Here is an 18,316-nt window from a genome sequence, read left to right as displayed (position 1 = left end):
TCTCTGCTTCCCCTGCCCTTCTGTTTACACCTGCTCAGTGTACCCCCTTCCCGTCTCACTCACCCTGCTCCATCTCCACTGTACCAGACGATTCTTCTCGTGATAAATGTGTGTTACTCAGGCCAGCTCTCTCAGTGCCCCACTGCCCTCCCGCAGCTCCTCACCTTTGAAAGACTTACATATGCCCTGTGCAGGTCTCTCCTGCCCTCTCCTTCTCAGTACCATTGTATGGGGCCTGTGGACAGTTCTTGTCACAGTTGATGCCTCCTTCCCAAAGCACCACCCCCACCCTGGTGTTGGTACAGCTGTTTGGTTTCTGCTTCCGTTAGGCTCACCCTCCCAAGTCCCTTGCTGGTTTCTCTTTCACCGGACATTTAGATGTAAAAACACACAGGACTGGCTCTTTGGACGGGTGTTTCCACTATCGCGCCTGGTACTAGGATCTCTTGCCCATTGAACACAGATTTGATGACAGACTAGGGAGTGGCTCAGAGTGCTTGAAGTCTGGTGCCCCTGAAGCTGAAGGCCACGGTCCTGTCTGCTTTGCAGGTGCAGGCAGCAAGAAGGATGTAGTCTTTCTCATCGACGGGTCCCAAAACGCCAGCCCAGAGTTCCAGCACATCCGCACCCTGATTGAGAGGCTGGTTGAGTACCTGGACATAGGCTTTGACACCACCCGGGTAGCGGTCATCCAGTTCAGTGAGGACCCCAAGATGGAGTTTCCTCTGAATGCCCACTTCAGCAAGGACGAAGTGCAGAGTGCTGTCCGCCGGCTGAGGCCCAAGGGCGGGAGACAGATCTACATCGGAAATGCTCTAGAGTACGTGCTGAAGAACATCTTCCAGAGGCCGCTGGGGAGCCGCATAGAGGAGGGCGTCCCGCAGTTCCTGGTCCTGCTGTCATCAGGGAAGTCTGATGACGAGGTGGATGACTCAGCTGCGGAACTCAAGCAGTTTGGTGTGGCCCCAATCACCATAGCCAGGCACACAAACCAGGAAGAGCTGGTGAAGATCTCCCTGAGCCCCGAGTATGTGTTCTCGGTGAGCACCTTCAGGGAGCTCCCCAGATTGGAGCAGAAACTGCTGACGCCCATCACCACTCTGACCTCCCAGCAGATCCAGCAGATCCTGGCCAGTGCTCAGTATGCCCCTTCAGGTAAGACCCCTTCAGGAGCCAGGGCTGCTCTCCTAACATGACTTTCTAAAAATAAAGTTTTCACACCAGGAGATATTGCACCCTTTAACACAGTTCTTCATGTTGTGGTGACCCCACCCATAAAATTATTTCTGTGGCTGCTTCTTAACTGCAATTTTGCCACTATTATGAATCATAACGTAAATATTTGTGTTTTCTGATGGTCTTAGTTGACCCTTGTGAAAGAGTCATTTGACCACCAAAGGGGTTGGGACCCCCAGGTTGAGAAAAGCTGTCTGAGACAATTTAACTTCTAGTAGTTTCACGTTATATAGACCTGCCTGCATGATTTTATATATGTTTATAAAACCCAGAAACCACAAGTGAGAGAAAACATAATAATAATAATTTTTCTGAGACTAGCTTAATTCATTTTTTTTATCGCTAGATGCATCTACTTTCCTGAAAACAATGTAACTTTGTTCTTTATGGCTGAAAAAAATTCCATTGTGTATGTAAACCACATTTTCTTGAGATTCCATTTTATTTCAGACAGAATGGCCACTAAAACAAAATGAACAAACAAACAAAAAATGAATAACCACCCGTGCTGGTGTGGATATAGACACAATGGCACCCTTGAGCATGGCTGGTGGGAGGCAAACTGGTTTAGCTACTATGGAAGCCTGTATGGAGGTTCCTCAAAAAAACTGAAGAGAAGTCTGTAATCAATCCAGATATACTACTTCTGGGTGCTTATTTGAAGGACTCTAGATCAACACATCACAGTGTATACTTCAGCACTCTGTGAAATAGAGAGTTAAGGGACCAACCTATGTGTCCAGTGACAGGAATGGAAAAAGAAAGTGTGGTGTACCTCCTGCACTAGTTTTGTTATAAAATATACCAGGCCACTTGTAGTAATGTGTCCTAGTTTGCCTTCTGTTGCTGTGATAAATAAACACCATGACCAAAAAGCAACTTGGATCACAGTTGAGAGAAGTCAGGCAGAAAAGCAAGAAGAAGAGGCAGGAATCATAGAGGAGCGCTGCTTACTGACTGGCTCTCCATGGCTTGCTCATCTTGCTTTTGTATACCATCCAGGAAAAATTGCCTAGGGGTGGGACCACTCGCAGTGGGCTGGGTTCTCTCGAATCAATCACCAATGGAGAAAATGCTCCTACAGAGTTGCCCACAGACCAGTCTGATAGAGGGAATTCCTCACTTGAGATTCCCTCCTCCCAGAGTTATTCTAGTTTATGTCAGCTTGACAAAAAGCACATGGGGATTGACAATGGAGAGGTCTTTCTTTGCTTTCATGAAGTCTTTCCAACCATCCTGGGAAGACCAGGACATACTGTTAGCAAGGTGGCTCTGTCCCTCAGTGTGGCACAGGGAGGGTGGTGCTAAAGGACATACAGGGTCTGAGCTTGTTGAAGAGAATTTTGTGAAAGGCTTAAGGCAAAGGATACTTTGGCCTGGATCTGGGGCTACACAGAAGTTAGAGGTAATTCTGCAGATGGCTGCTGTCATCAGTCTTGTCTGGAAGGACGAAGGTCTTGGGGAAGACTGGAAATGTGTAGCTGCCACTTTTCTTGCCAGAATAGGGGCTGTGGGCTGTCCTTGGGGTTTAGACAATACTTATGTTTGACATAGTTGGCATGGAGTTTTCACCTTCATCACAGTCAGACTCTGTCTGATGCTCAGGTCCTGGGGGGCTGTGCTTAGCAGGGGAGCCCAAGACTTTGGCCCAGGCCAGTTCCCCAATTTCCTATTTCTCAGTGAATGGCCTCATTTCATAATTAGCTCAACACTTCATTTTGTAATATTGCACTGTAAAAGCCTGGAATTGAGGCAAAAACCAGGCCAAAACTCACTGAGGGGCAATGCAGTTTAGTTAAAGGGTATCTGAGAGGCATCTGGAATTTCAACTCATCCTTCCCAAGATATTTTGATTGATTTTATACAAGTTGACTTTCTTTAATTAAAAATGCTTGGGACTAGGATTGCTTCAGATTTTGGATTTATTTCTAGTTTGGAATATTTGCATATTTGTAATGAGCTAACATGGGCATGGGACCTAAACCTAGACACAAAATTACTTCTGTTTCTTATAAATCTAATCCAACAGTCTTCAGGTAATTTTGTTAAATTAAAAACAAAACAAAAAACAAAACAACACAGAGCCAGGCGTTGGTGGCACATGCCTTTAATCCCAGCACTCAGCAGGCAGAGGCAGGTGGATCTCTGTGAGTTTGAGACCAGCCTGGTTTCTAGAGTGAGTGCCAGGCTAGGCTCCAAAGCTACACAGAGTAACCCTGTCTCAAAAAACAAAACAAAACAAAAAACCAAAACAAAACAAGCAAACAAACAAACAAACAAACAAACAAAAAAACAGCACGAAGTAAAACTTTACAGTACAGAGTTTTCCACTAGTTAAAAACCAAGTTCTGGAGAAAAGAGAAAATAATAGTAAAAAGAAAAAAATTATTGAATGCTATAGACTCATTAAAATACAGTTTAACAAGAATCAAGGAATACAAGAAAGCCAATATCTGGGGAGAGTTAACATGGCTCTGGGCAGGCATGCAGCCTCACATTGTGGTAACCCTTTCCCCATGGATGGAGGCAGAGCAGCAGTGAATGCCGGGAAGCCACAGAGGATTCATCTTTGTTGTGTACACTGTGGACAAGTGAGAAGAGTTGACCTCAGGTGTCTCTCTCTTTTCATATGACAAAATGTTGCCCTCAATGATTACAGTCTCTTTGGTGGTTTCTGCTCATGATTCATGATTCAGTTGCTATGGTAATATAGGATTAGTTTCTCAACACTCCCCATAGGTTTTAAATTAGTAGTAACCCAAGCCACAAGGCCAAAACCGAAATAAAGTTTTTGAATGACTTAAAATACTTGAAGAAGTAGTGATTACCTGCATTTAGAATGGCATTTTATTTTGTTAAAAAGTGTGTGTGTGTGTGTGTGTGTGTGTGTGTGTGTGTGTGTGTAGGTCAGAGGACAACTTTTGAGAGTGGTTGCTCTCCTTCTGTGGGATCTTGAACTCAGATCATCAGGTATGCTGGCAAGCATAACTTGGAAAACACAACTTTTAATGATTAAGTCTCAAAAGCCCAACACATGTGTTGGAATGTAACTTTAGTGTTGGGTTGCTTGGGGTGTGACAAGCACCAGCTCCAGAAGCTGAGGTAGTGAGAAAGTCAGAGCAGGACTGTACAGGAATTGAACTCTGCTTTTCCTTTTGTCTGTAGTGACTGAAAGTGATGCTGCTGATATCGTCTTCCTGATTGACAGCTCCGATGCCGTCAAGGCTGATGGCATTGCTCATATTCGAGACTTTATCAGCAGGATTGTTCGAAGACTCAATATCGGCCCCAGTAAAGTGAGGATTGGGGTTGTGCAGTTCAGCAATGATGTCTTCCCCGAGTTCTACCTGAAGACCCACAAGTCACAGTCGCTTGTGCTCGATGCCATACGGCGTCTGAGGTTCAAAGGAGGGTCTCCCTTGAACACTGGCAAAGCCCTGGAGTTTGTGGCAAGAAACCTCTTTGTGAAGTCTGCTGGGAGCCGGATAGAAGATGGGGTGCCTCAACACCTGGTCTTATTCCTGGGTGGGAAGTCCCAGGATGACGTGTCTAGGCATGCCCAAATCATAAGCTCGTCAGGGATCATGAGTTTAGGGATAGGAGACCGAAACATTGATAGGGCAGACTTGCAAACCATCACCAATGACCCAAAAATGGTCTTCACGGTTCGGGAATTCAGAGAGCTGCCCAACATAGAAGAGAGGGTCATGTTTTCATTTGGAACATCTGGGGCCACTCCTCGGCCTCCCAGCGTAGAAATAGTTCCTCCTTCACGGCCAGGTACGAGCTGTTTGATGCTTGGTTGCAGACTGTGGTGTCAGCTGTTTTAAATGAAATGATAACTAGCTTTCTTTGCAATGATTTTCTCAGGGTTGTATCTACAGATGTATTAGAAATTAAATATTGGGGAAATAATTCATTTGAAATTGGAGAGGGAAACATGTCCCCAAAAGCAAATGGTCATCAATCCTCTGTCTTTCCTGAGATTAACCGTAGGGCTGCTGGAGTCAGCCAGTGCTCCACTGCACACGGCTTTGGAGTCAGGTCATCTCTCATGGTGGGTTACCTATTGTGGTCTAGGTACACTTCCTTCCTTGGAATGGTATGGTCACCAGGACTTGCCTACTTACAGCAGTCTCTCCATGTTCCGTTCCAAGTTCTCACCTGTACGACTCTAATCCAACCCCTGCAGACCCCTTGCCTTGCTCCTCTTATGGGTGATAGTCTTTCAGACACTCACTGCACTCAAACAGGGGTGGCTTTTCTGAGGGAGCCACAGTCCCCGTTTCTTCTTCGATTGTCTCCTTCTGAGCTGGGTGGGCACATCCTGCGATCCTCACACTGACTCCAATATCCTGTTTTGGTCTATTCTGGATTAGTTGGCTAAAACCAGGAAGTGGCCCCTCCTGCTACTATCCTTCTGAAGTCTAGAGGGTCTCCTTCCTATGTTCTAGCAGGCTTCCCCCAGCCATTCGTTGCTCTGCCCCCAAATCATCTCTCCTCATTCCCGCCAGAGGACAGAAGAATCAGTGGCACTCCTGGAAACACCTGGGCTTGCAGGTCCCTATTAAACTCTCAGCATAAGTCCATGTAGTCAGGTGACCAGGTCTGGTTTCATGAGTTCCTATGCCTCCTTTCCCTTTCATTTAGGTGGCTTGCCGTTTATCTTCCAGTTTTTAGAGTACTGGCTGCAGGATGGAGCTGCTGGGGCATGGGATAGAGTGAAAATTCTCCTAACAAATTAAGTAGTGGAAATGTTGGTTATTTTGATTTGTATTGCGTGCTCATACTCTGAGTTTAGAGACCTGAACTCCCCTTATCTTCCTTGTACTCGCTTATAGAGAAGAAAAAGGCAGACATCGTGTTCCTGCTGGATGGTTCCATCAATTTTAGGAGGGAGAGCTTCCAGGAAGTGCTCCGTTTTGCATCTGAAATTGTGGACACTGTCTATGAAGAGGGCGATTCCATCAGAGTGGGTCTGGTCCAGTACAACTCAGACCCCACGGATGAATTCTTCCTGAAGGACTATTCCACTAAAAGGCAGATCATTGATGCCATCAACAAAGTGGTCTACAAGGGAGGGAGGCATGCCAACACCAAGGTGGGCATCCAGCACCTGCGGCTCAATCACTTTGTGCCTGGCGCAGGCAGCCGCCTGGATGAGCGAGTCCCTCAGATCGCCTTCGTGATCACGGGAGGGAAGTCAGTGGAGGATGCTCAGGATGCCAGCCTGGCCCTCACCCAGAAAGGTGTCAAGGTGTTTGCTATTGGCGTGAGAAACATCGACTCTGAGGAGGTGGGGAAGATAGCTTCCAACAGTGCCACAGCCTTCCGGGTGGGCAGCGTGCAGGAGCTATCCGAACTCAGTGAGACGGTTCTGGAGACTTTGCACGACGCCATGCATGAAACTCTCTGTCCTGGAGTGACGGATGTTTCCAAAGGTAATAAACAGGTGTATAACTTCACCCTTCCTGCTGACACTGAGTGTCCCTGGTACTGTTCTGTGGGTTCTCAGGCTCATGGTTGCTTTAGACATTTACTTAGGACCCTGTGCTTACCTACCCACTGTTCTAGAAGGTTCTCCCAGGATAAGAGTCAAAGTCTCATCAATTTCACTTTTTCTCCCACTATTTAATTTCCTAGATAGTTTAGGCTCACTTATCTTTAAAAACACGTTTTTTTTGTTTTTGTTTTTGTTTTTCTCCGACATAGCTTGCTTTGGAACCTAGATTGACCCGGAACTCACAAAACTCCCAGGTGGACTGGTGCTAGGGTTATAGTTGTGCCTCTGATTTGCAGTTATATGTTTATTGGATCAGCTGCCTGTGTTGGGGCATTTGTATTCTATGATACTTTCCATTTAAAACACAAATTTGAGACATACTTAAATACCAAATGTACATTATTGTGTCCAAATAACTAACACTTCCCCAAAGAGCAAACATATATCCAAGTGGCCACAACTTTGGTTACTGACAGTGACCACAGAGGTGCAGAGGGAGTCAGAACTAGTTGCCTCTCTGAGCTCACACGTGGAAGATCTCATTTTGTTCCCTATCTGCATCTCTCCTTCCCAGCCTGTAATCTGGAAGTCATCCTGGGGTTTGATGGATCTAGAGATCAGAATGTATTTGTGAGTCAGAAGGGCCTTGAGTCCAAGGTGGACACCATCTTAAATCGAATCAGCCAGATGCAAAGGATCAGCTGCAGTGGCAACCAGCTGCCCACCGTGCGGGTGTCGGTGGTGGCCAACACACCCTCCGGGCCAGTGGAGGCCTTTGACTTTGCTGAGTATCAGCCAGAGCTGTTTGAGAAGTTTCGAAACATGCGCAGCCAGCACCCATACATCCTCACAGCTGACACGCTGAAGCTGTACCAGAACAAGTTCAGGCAGTCCTCCTCGCCTGACAGCGTGAAGGTGAGCAGCCCAGGGCTAGGAGCTCCGTGTGCAGCACTGAAAGCTCCTCACACTTCTGGAAACCAGTCCTGAGTGATTGATGTGTATCACTATGGGTGAGACAGGGTTGTTAGTGTATGGGAGGAGAGTTACTCTCTTATAGACTGACCATAATTCCCCATGTCTTCTTCCACTTTTAGATCCTGTTAAGCTCATAATGTCCTAGAAATTAGTAGCTCAGCTGAGAAGATTTGGATTTGTGATGGATTCATTTTTAGTTATAGCCCTGTTAGATAAGATATGCTGTCTGTTTGTATTCTCTCTCCATACACACATCTCTCTCACACACACAAACATATACATCACACCACATACAGATCCCCACACCACAATACACATAGCACACATACTCACCACATTGCACATACACATAACACACACACATACACACACCATACCTCACATAACACACCAAACACACATAACACAATCACACACATATACACACTACACAATACACATAACACACTCACCACACTACACACACACACACACCACTGCACATATACCCAACACACACATATATACCACTACACATACACACAATACACACAGAGAGACACACACAGACACATATATTATGTGTACTTATGTTGTATTTGCTTGCTAAGGCTGCCAAACAAAATACCACAGGCATAGTGCCTTAAACCACAAGAATTTCTTTCTCACAGTGTTGGAGGCTGGAAGGCCTGAGCTAAGACCAGGGCAGGGCTGCCCTGCTCTGAGCCCTCTCAGCTTGACTTGTAAGTGGCAGCCTCTCCTTGGGTCCTCACAGGCTCATCCCTCTGGCTGTTTGTGGCTCAATCATCTCCTGCTAGGAGGTCACCAGTCAGACCTGATTAGGGGCCACCCAGCTGTCTTACTCAGCTTAGTTCTGCCTGCAAGTACAGTCACATTCTAAGGTACTGGAAATCAGAATTTCAACACAGTTCATTCCAGCACACACACACACACACACACACACACACACACACACACACACACACACACACACACGCAATTTCTAGGAACTATCTCGTAGGTATGAGAATGAGATAAACTTTCATTGTCATTGTTAATAGTTTTTAAAGACAAATCAGAATGGATGCACATTCCTTTATGTTACACACTGACAGCACACAGCCATTAACCTTGGCCTACAGTCTCCTCAACTGAGATTAGGGATTCGAACTCACTTCAGTTCTCTTCCGACTGTCTGTGATGCTCCCTGGAAGTAGGGTGAACTCCTTTGTTGCTTACAGGTAGTCATTCACTTCACGGATGGAGCAGACGGAGACCTGGCTGACTTACACAGAGCATCAGAGGAACTCCGGCAAGAAGGTAAGTGCCAGGCTTCCTGAGTGTGAGAAGTGAGCCCCTCCCCACTGCCCAAGGCAGACCTGCCACTTTGCTGAGAGAAAGCTGTCAACAGAGTCCTGGGGGTGTGGGCTTTCAGAGGCTCTCGTCATGGCATCTTGGCCCTTCATTCTCTGCTTTTAGGCTATAACATAAGGGAACTGAAGTTATTTTTGAGCAAGGGACACTTTAGTGCTAGGTCTTGGTGTGAATGTGGTGCTTGTATTCACCTTCCCAAAATAAACAAATGTAAATTGAACAACAACAACAAACTCCCCCAAATGGGATAACAGAGCAAAACCAGAGTCAGGAGAAAATGACATCTGGCTCCCTAACACCTAAGCCAGGTGTTCTAAATGGTTCTTTTCTCGCAGGTGTCCGAGCTCTGATCTTGGTGGGCCTTGAACGTGTGGCCAACCTGGAGCGGCTGACGCAGCAGTTGGAGTTTGGGCGGGGCTTCATGTATGACAGGCCTCTGAGACTCAACTTGCTTGACTTGGATTATGAACTAGCAGAGCAGCTTGTGAGTCTTTGTTTCTTTTAAACAGTTTTACACACAGACTAATTTAGACTTTTGGCATCTCAAGACAGTAAAGAGGGATGTCTTGATGGCCTGGTGACTGGGGGAAGGGTACATGCCAGTGCCATTTGATTCACTCGAGACCTGTTTTATTGCCGTATCTACATGATGGAATCAAGAATACACAGGGAAGGAGAGATGGAGACCACTTCCAAGTGGGAAAGTCCTCTTCTTGCCTCCCCTTCTGGGCTCCTCTCTCAGTGAGAACAGGTGCCTCTTGGGATGGGGAGTGGTGGTGGTGGGGGAAGGGTCTCAGATAGTGACTAATGCTGTAAGAGTGGGAGGGACCAGCTCTGTCCCTTCTTCCCCTCCACTTCTTTCTGTCATAAAAAAGTTAGGTTGTTTTTATTGAGTGGAAGCAGTTCAGCCTAGAACAGGGCAGAAAGAAAGCTGTGGGGAGCTCATTGCAAGAGCAAGCAAGATCAGCACTAGTTCAGTGATGGAAATATAAACACATTGGGATGCGTAAGGTCACGGGCTGGGTGGAAAGGGGTGCAGGGTGGCTGGTGGCTTTAGAGACACTGGTGACCCACACTGCGGTGGTTGTGGCTCAGAGCCCAAGTTCCCACATGCTGCCACCCATGGCTGCTCAGGGACTCCTCCAGGCAAGTAAGTACTGATTTCCATGAGTCTGACCTTGGCTCAGAGAAGGCAGGCCATGGATTTCTAATTATGAATCTTCTACTTCAGTCAGCTTCAATGTATTTGTTGGATTTTATATCTGAGGTTTAGATATACGGAGGTTATACTGAAAACACAAATCTTGAGTATCTGTATTGGAAAAGTCTGGAAACTGGGCCTAGTCTAGGACACCGTGGCTAAGAATGATCACAGTTGTTTGTGCTTCTCTCTTTCAACAAGGGCATCCCCCCTATGCCGTGAGCTGAGCCCTCAGCAGCAGCCAGCCTTAGCAAGTGGCATTAGGCAGCTTCATCTCATGTGCTTCAGATTGGGACTATTACCAGCACATTGGTGGTTTTCTGTTTTCTCTTCTTCATATTTATCTATTTTTTTTTCTTGGCAGGACAACATTGCTGAGAAAGCTTGCTGTGGGGTTCCATGCAAGTGCTCTGGAGAGAGAGGGGACAGAGGGCCCATCGGAAGCATTGGGCCAAAGGTATGGTGGCTGTACTCTTCACACCAGGGCTAGACTGCAGGCTCGGACACTACTGGGCTGTGTGACTTCTCCAATATCATGTATGGACATGAGAGAGGGAGAAGGGTCCCGGGCTGCCAATTCTGTGCTCCCAGGTACTGGTATCCCAATGGTGTGTCTTGCTGGCGATGGAGAAGGCCCAAGCACCAGCCACATTCCCTTTTTCCACTGGGTGGGGGAATCTGCTCTTTGACAACTGAATTTGTCATTTCATAAAACAGTGTGAAAACCCATGCATACCCACTCACAGCCTCACAATGTGGGTCAGTGGGACCCTGAATGTTTGCTTTGATGGAGTGCCACCTGCTCTCTTGGTAAAGAAAGAGACTGAAATATTCCGATGGAAAGAATCAACACTGAATAGACAGTGCACAGCACTCTCAGCTCTGGGCAACGCCTACTGCCCTACTGCCATGCTGAGTGGCAGAACAGCCCTGTCCAGTGAAGAGACTGTTGAGGCACTTTAGGCAGAACATAGGTGACATGGGGACCCATGTGCTTTATTTCAGGGTATCTCTGGGGAAGATGGCTACCGAGGCTACCCTGGCGATGAAGGAGGACCTGTGAGTAAAAGCTCCCATTTCCCTCAAGTTTTTACTGGCTCCCATCATTCCCAACTTGGGAACGGACCGTGGATTTTGTAACCTTTCTGGTGGACAGGGCCTTTCTCCTTATGGAAAAAATGATTTCCTAACGTACGGAACCATTTTCCTTGCGTTTCTGTGCTATGAGCAGTGAGGTTCTAAGGCATGGAGTACAGGTGGAGACTTGAACTGTGCAGGAAGGTTAGACAGAGGCCACCAAGTGTGGTGTGCCCAGTGCCACTTGAACAAAGAGGAGCAGAAACTGTGGTAAGCACCCCTCATCCCAGCTTTTGAGAGACTGAGGCAGAGGGATGATGGGCAGTCTGAGCTATTTTGTAGCAAGGCTTTGGCAAGTCTTTGGGACCCTAGAATAAGACCCATCTCTGGGATATGGATGGAGGGGCTTCTGGGAGAGTAAGAGGCCTCCAGGTATCCAGCCTAGATAAGGGAGTCCCTGTTGCCATGGCACAGCTAGAAACCATGGCAACACAGAGGAATGGTCGGGGGGTGTAGGGGAAGAATGTCTATGGGACCCAGCACCCATACTGGATATCAGGGTCACCAATATTCAACCAGGCAGGCAGTAGCCCCTGGGTGCTGCTACCATCCCAGAGCCTATTTTCCCCCAGAAAGTTGTGGGTTCTTTCTCAGCCAGGAGCTAGGAGACTGAGGATGTTGGCACATACAGCCTGGTTACAGTGAAGCCCTCTCCATGTTGCATGCCATTCTCCGAGACAGAGTCAGAGGGACACCAGACAAGAGACTCCAACTTGCAAAATGCCTTTGTTTTCTTTGCAGGGTGAGCGAGGCCCACCTGGTGTGAATGGGACACAAGGTTTCCAGGGCTGCCCAGGCCAGAGAGGAGTCAAGGTACAGAATGGATTGGGGTGTAGGAAAGTCAGGGGAGTGCATGCAGGGAGGACCTCTCCATGTGCCTTGGGGAGGGAGTTTTGTGGGCTGGGCTTTCTCCAGCCAGGGTCTCTTACTGAAGGCAGCTCTGCATTGTGTGGGTCAGGAGTCCAGAGCACAGGCTATGGCTGGGAGGGAGTCTGAGTGGAGGAGTGGTTTCCTATGGAAGCATTTAGCAGCTGGGAGCCAGTCATGAGGTGCAGCAGGCTGGCTGGGAGGAGCCTGGGAAAGAGGTGCAGCAAGGAACTGCATAGGATTTCAGGGCCAGCCGCTTGCTGACAAGCACAGCAGGGGTGGGAGGGAAGGGCTAGCATACTGCAAGTTATGAAGCTGGCCTTGTGTCTGCAGATTTACCTCTCCTTCCCAGAGATGAAGACCACCCAAGTGTTCACCTCTAGGCAAATTCACTTTATAACACCCCACTTGGTGATGACAGAGGAAGCCAGAATGCATGTTTAATATAGAACTCTCAGTGCCAGGGGCTTTCGGATGCAGGTGGTGGGGGCATCCTTTGGCTTCTGTCCTGAGGACTGGCCCTGTATCACTCATGTTCCCTTTGTTCCCTTCCCTTCCAGGGTTCTCGAGGATTCCCAGGAGAGAAGGTAGTAAAGTTTGTTGGTTTTAATGAAACGCTCGCAATACTTCTTCTTTTCCCTTTCCGGAATAACTCATTCCACTTGTCATCTGCCTCTTTCTCCTCAGGGTGAACTGGGAGAGATTGGCTTGGATGGTCTGGATGGTGAAGAGGTGAGCAATTTCACTTCCCAAGTCCCAGCTGCGTCTATTCCTGAGGTTCCAGTTACCGGCAGCTGAGTCTGTAGGAGCCGTCACTTCTCATGACACACTCTCATTGTCTTTACAGGGAGACAAGGGGTTACCTGGTTCATCTGGAGAAAAGGGGAGTCCTGGAAGAAGGGTAGGTGTCGCCTTATCTCACTGTTTCCAGGGGCGGGGGAAGACATAATGCCCTTCTCCGGGGACCAGTTAATATTCTTTCTATGGGTTTGCGTGTAGATGTAAGAGTGATGTCCCCTCTCAGCTGTGACACCATATATGCTATATCCTTGTTGGAAGACATGTTCCACAGGGTGGAGACTGAGTCCTAATGCCTGGCCCTGAGCGGCTCCTCAGGAAACATTTGTGGACTAGCCAAACCCATGAGAACTATTTTGATGTGATTTGGGAGCTGAAGAGATGACTCAGTGGTTAAAAATACGCATTAATCTTCCAGAGGACCCCAGTTCAGGTCCTAGGACTCAGGTTGGGTGTTTCATATTACAATTTCTGCTCTGGGGGATGTGATGCACCCTTCCGACCCCTGCAGACAGCGCACTCAGGTGCACACACAGATAGACACACATACACACCTAGAAAGAAAATATATCTTAGAAAAAAGTGACTTTTTCCAGCTTCATGCTAAGTGGGAAATGGCAACAGGTGTTATGAGACTTACAAAACAGGGAATGTGCTTTTGATGAATGATCCAGAGGTCTAATATATAATAGCATGAAGGTTATAATTAATAAACTCTGCTGTATTAGAGATTCTGGTCAGAGTAGGACACATCAGCTGCTTTGATCACAGAGGTAGGGCAATAATTACAATCGTTCTCGTCACCATAGCAATTGTCCCATGCTTATATACATCTTATAGCATCATGTTATAAATCTCAAACACTCACCAAAATACCTTTCTAATAATTCTACCAGAAACAACTAGTTTTTAACTTCCACTGTGTAATTGATTTAGGGAGACAAAGGACCCAAAGGAGACAAAGGAGAGAGAGGAGATGTTGGAATTAGAGGTGACCCGGTAAGAGGATTCTCTATTGTGGACTTCATGGGAGAAGGCTTATGGGAAAAGAAAGGAGTGGTTTACATTTTGAAATTGCTTTAAAATGTGCTGATCAAATATGAAATTTATCATTTCCTTTCAATTTTGGGGGTCATTGGGGATGATATGTTTCTATTACAACAAGCATTTATAAGTAAGTCACTTGGTAGGTGTGTGTCCAAGATTCTTCCTAAGATGCCCTCTGGATACTTTGCACTTGCTTTGGAAAATGGACCTATGTAGCTCTCTGTGGTTCATGGTTTGTAAACCCTGTAAGCAAAGGGCCACTGCTGCGATGGCCTGTTCTACAGGTCACCTACCTCTATGGTAGAGGATGGAAAGTGAAATTGAATGTTCTCCTTAGTAGGGAAGAACTTGTGCCTCCCAATCAGGGCCATGGTTAGGCTCTGGGTGTTAGCTGGGCAGGATGTAGCTTCAAGGACTGTTTTGGAGAAACTTCCCTTCATGCTGCTGCTAAGAATTCCAATGGCTGCAGCTTCCCTCATATGGAACTCATTCCCCAACCCCTGTTGTTTTCAGGGTGACTCAGGACGGGACAGCCAGCAGAGAGGACCCAAAGGAGAGACGGGTGACATCGGCCCCATGGTACAGTGATCCATACCCACAGACCCTCTGTGCACAGGGCAGAAAACCTCAGGGTGATTCACACCACACCAACTGCAGCCCCCATAAGCTGTAGAGAGTCTGTGAGACCAACAGCATTGTCCCCCAAGGCTGGCACCTGTGTGCCTGGGAAGGAAGACCCTGCAGAACTGGGCACCAGAGGGGCTCCCAGGCAGCGGTTGTGCCCTGAAGCCTTGTGCAGTGGACACTGGTGAAGCCAAAGTCTTGAAGGAGTGATTCTGAACCTAAGCCTGATGCTTCCCAAGAGTGTCTGGAGGTCTGTCCTCCTGTAGACAGACCCCTCCTTGGGAATAGACCCCCTCAGTGTCTCCAGCAACATACTCTGGGGTGTAATGTTCTCTGTAGGTGAGAACTCATGCTGTTTTTTTTTCTCCCATACCAGGGTCTTCCAGGCAGAGACGGCATCCCGGGAAGGCCGGGAGATCCTGGGAAGGATGTGAGTATCTTAGGATGCTGTGCACTGCTCAGGCTGCTCAGTGGCAAGAGACTGATGCATAGTGCCTGATGCTCTACTAATGGAGCAGCTCTTTAGTCGGGAGTGTGTTAGAGCTATTTCTGAAACCATCTATATTTTGTACTGTACAGACACAGCACTAAAAACATCACGATTTGCAGCAATGTAAAATGAGTAGGTTTTGGCTTTTGATTTAATGTGGCTGTGCCCTAGACTGTTTGCTTGGCTCACAGTTCTGGAGGTGTCAGGGAGGCCCCAGGACTTCATGGAGCATAGCTAGCAAGGGCCTTCATGCTTGTGTTCCTGTGGGGGAAAGTAGGAGGCGAGACATGATCTTTCCACCAAATTTGTTGCTTATAGAAAAATTTCATTTTTAGTTTCCTCTGTCACCAGTCGCTTCTCCTTCCCTCTGCCCTTTCTCCCTCCTCCAGTCTTTTGTTTGTTCCTTTCATAGAAAACACTAAATGCTTATAAGACACAAGGTCTTTGCTGTTTTCAGGTATTTGGTCAACTCTTACCCATTAAGTAGCTAAAACATCCAAACAGAAATGCTAATGCTGGCTGGTGAGGGCCCAAGGGGAAGAAGGCTGAAGAAACAGATACTTGTTGCTTTTTTTTTTTTTTTCTACTCACATAAGGAAACTAGGTGCAATATGCAGCGTCTACCACACTGTATTTTTGATACATTTCTGGAATGTGTGTCCCTGAATAGCTCATTGCCTATTCAGTCACTGAAGACATGTGGAAGCTGAGGTGAAGCCAGCCACTTGAAAGCTTCCTGGGCCCAGGCGAGCAGAGAGCAGGGTCCCCATAGCTGGGTAGCTGGGAGAAGAGGAATGAATCCTGGTTGAGGAGGAGGCAGTGGTCAGGAGGTCGCAGTCCTCAGGGAGCCCAGGAAGTTAGTGGGGGTGGTGGGCCTGGCCTGGGCAGAGCAGGGCAGGGTCCCCAGCATATCTGAGCCCAGCAGCTGACAGTCACAGGAGTTTCTGAGGCATGGGGCTTTCCTGAGGGGTGACAACCTTGCACTCAAATGGCTTATAAGTTTCTAAAACAAAAATTAAATTGTTACCTTAAAAAGTTTTAAAACATTTTCGACTGGAGAGCTAGCTCAGTCCACCAATGTTTACCATACAGGCTTGTGAACTTGAGCTTGCAAGTAAAAGTGTAAAAGTCTGGGTGTGGTGGTTGGTTGATATGGTTGAGCCACACAGGGACAAGAGCTGTTGCAATCAGCTTTTGTAACCCAATTCTCAAAAGGATTTTAGGACATGACTGAAAGTTCACTGGGGCGGGGGTAGAGTCATATTCAACTCCTGTGGGAATTTAGGGCCTTTTTTAGTCTCAACTCAGGGTCCACTGAGTGGCAGGAGATGGAACACAGTAAATTTGCCTCAGGGTGAGGACCAATAGAGAGGCCTTTTGTCCCTTCCCTGAGGACCCTGCTATGCCAAACACAGACCAAGATGGCTCCATGGAGTCAGAGCACTCCTCAGCCTCCTCCTCTGGCCTCTGCAGGCTGCCAGTGAGCAGTGAAACACCTACTCTGATGAATAGCATGTTCCTTCAGGAGGAGCAGACTGGATTGCTACTCTATGTGGGGCAGGAGTGGTCCTCATATTCACACTTACCCAAAGAAGGAGGACAGCACTGTAGTGACTACAGAGTGGGAACTGTGGATTCCAGGGCTGATTCCCTCCCCTGCCCTGCCCCGGGGGTGGGGGTGGAGAATGTGGCTCCTAGGTTGACCAAACTCTTGGCCTTGCAAAGATAGCCTAGGGCACCCACAGACCTCCTCCCACAACCTCCACTGGATCAGTCTCCTGATGGGGAAACCCTGGGTCCCTCTGCAGTGAGCCCACATTTTTTTTTTTAAACTAAGGCTCACCTCTGGAATACCCAGGGAGAAGCTGCCAAGACATGAGCCCAACTTTTAGGTTCACATGTGTGCACTGGGGCTGTTGTTGTTGTGTTTGGCCAGGAGGGTTGGGAACCCAGGACTCCCTCCACCACAGTGAAGCATCCCAGCACTGCTAAGTTAGTGCCATGGGCAGGTTCAAATTCCTGCTTGCCATTCTTCTCTGGGAACTGGCTGGGATTCTGCAGCCAGAAGCCATTATTTTCCTTGGCAGGCCAGCAGTCATTACCAAACTTCCACTGGAGTAACGAGCAGGCACAGCATAGCAGTAGACCCTGCTGTAGGTGGGGGAGGAAGGAAGGATGGAAGGTCTGAGTGTGAGCTTGCCAGCCTCCTAGACTCAGGGGCTTGTTGCTGGCATGGGGCTTGCACTACAGTGCGGGGGGGATACATTTGTTAGGACCCAACGTCCCCCATTGCCTCCTCAAAGTCGTATGGCTTCTCCCGCAGGGTGGCTCTGGCCGAAGGGGACCTGCAGGAGCTAAGGTGAGTCACTGGACTGGATTGCCATGTCTCTTGTCTCTCTGTCACCCAGTTTCCCAGGAGACTCCTGGATACTGTCAACCCAGGGATTAAGATATTCTCCCTGGCCAACAGTCCCAAAGTCTCTGCTTTCTTCCCCATCATGGTCTCAAACTCAGCCTCTTCTACAAGAGACAGTGTTTCGAGTGATTTCCAGAGTGGGTGGAAGGAAGGGAAATGGCTGACAGGTGGAACTCTGGGCAGCCCTCTGCCCCGTTCGCCCCTGTGTCTGGTCTTCGTGCCTGTGCCAGAGAGGATTCAGTCCAAAATATCCTTATTTCTTAAAACTGTCCTGTGGAACAGGCAAGTCAACCGTGTAGGCTCAGAGAGACAGCCACTGCCCCTCGAGCAGGTTCTCGTTGCTACTGTCGCCAGCCATCTGTACCCTTTGCCCAGTCCAGAACAGAGAGTTGGGTTATTTACCTGCTTGTCTTGTCTCCAAGGGCAACAGGGGCGGTCCTGGCCAGCCAGGCTTCGAGGGAGAGCAGGGTACCCGAGGCTCACAGGTCAGTACCCTGGTGTGACCCATGCCTTGTAGTATTTCCCTTGTCCCTTGGTTTTAAATGATGGTCATTTAACACAGATTCGACCTTTACTAACAATTCCGCAGCACTTAGAGCGTTCACCATATTGTGTAAGAACTTCAAAACAGTTTATTTTAAATAAAATGCCTCGCAAAGGAGGCATGTT

At 47.8% G+C, this 18,316-nt stretch overlaps 1 protein-coding gene across 1 annotated transcript in view; it reads left to right on the top strand.

Annotated features, from left to right (window-relative positions):
• Window positions 1-18,316, top strand: part of LOC103164567 (collagen alpha-3(VI) chain) — a 77,476-nt gene that overhangs the window by 36,251 nt on the left and 22,909 nt on the right. Inside the window, exons 9-25 of the mRNA XM_035441118.1 lie at window positions 550-1,155; window positions 4,402-5,016; window positions 6,078-6,677; window positions 7,314-7,654; window positions 8,935-9,013; window positions 9,403-9,551; window positions 10,633-10,725; window positions 11,274-11,327; window positions 12,147-12,218; window positions 12,833-12,859; window positions 12,960-13,004; window positions 13,120-13,173; window positions 14,007-14,069; window positions 14,631-14,696; window positions 15,118-15,171; window positions 17,555-17,590; window positions 18,070-18,132. Coding sequence (XP_035297009.1) covers window positions 550-1,155; window positions 4,402-5,016; window positions 6,078-6,677; window positions 7,314-7,654; window positions 8,935-9,013; window positions 9,403-9,551; window positions 10,633-10,725; window positions 11,274-11,327; window positions 12,147-12,218; window positions 12,833-12,859; window positions 12,960-13,004; window positions 13,120-13,173; window positions 14,007-14,069; window positions 14,631-14,696; window positions 15,118-15,171; window positions 17,555-17,590; window positions 18,070-18,132 — 3,017 coding nt within the window. The remainder of the gene's footprint in view (window positions 1-549; window positions 1,156-4,401; window positions 5,017-6,077; window positions 6,678-7,313; window positions 7,655-8,934; window positions 9,014-9,402; window positions 9,552-10,632; window positions 10,726-11,273; window positions 11,328-12,146; window positions 12,219-12,832; window positions 12,860-12,959; window positions 13,005-13,119; window positions 13,174-14,006; window positions 14,070-14,630; window positions 14,697-15,117; window positions 15,172-17,554; window positions 17,591-18,069; window positions 18,133-18,316) is intronic.

Source organism: Cricetulus griseus, chromosome 2, assembly GCF_003668045.3.
Source record: "Cricetulus griseus strain 17A/GY chromosome 2, alternate assembly CriGri-PICRH-1.0, whole genome shotgun sequence".
NCBI lineage: Eukaryota > Metazoa > Chordata > Mammalia > Rodentia > Cricetidae > Cricetulus > Cricetulus griseus.
This window is presented reverse-complemented; position numbering and strand designations above follow the sequence as displayed.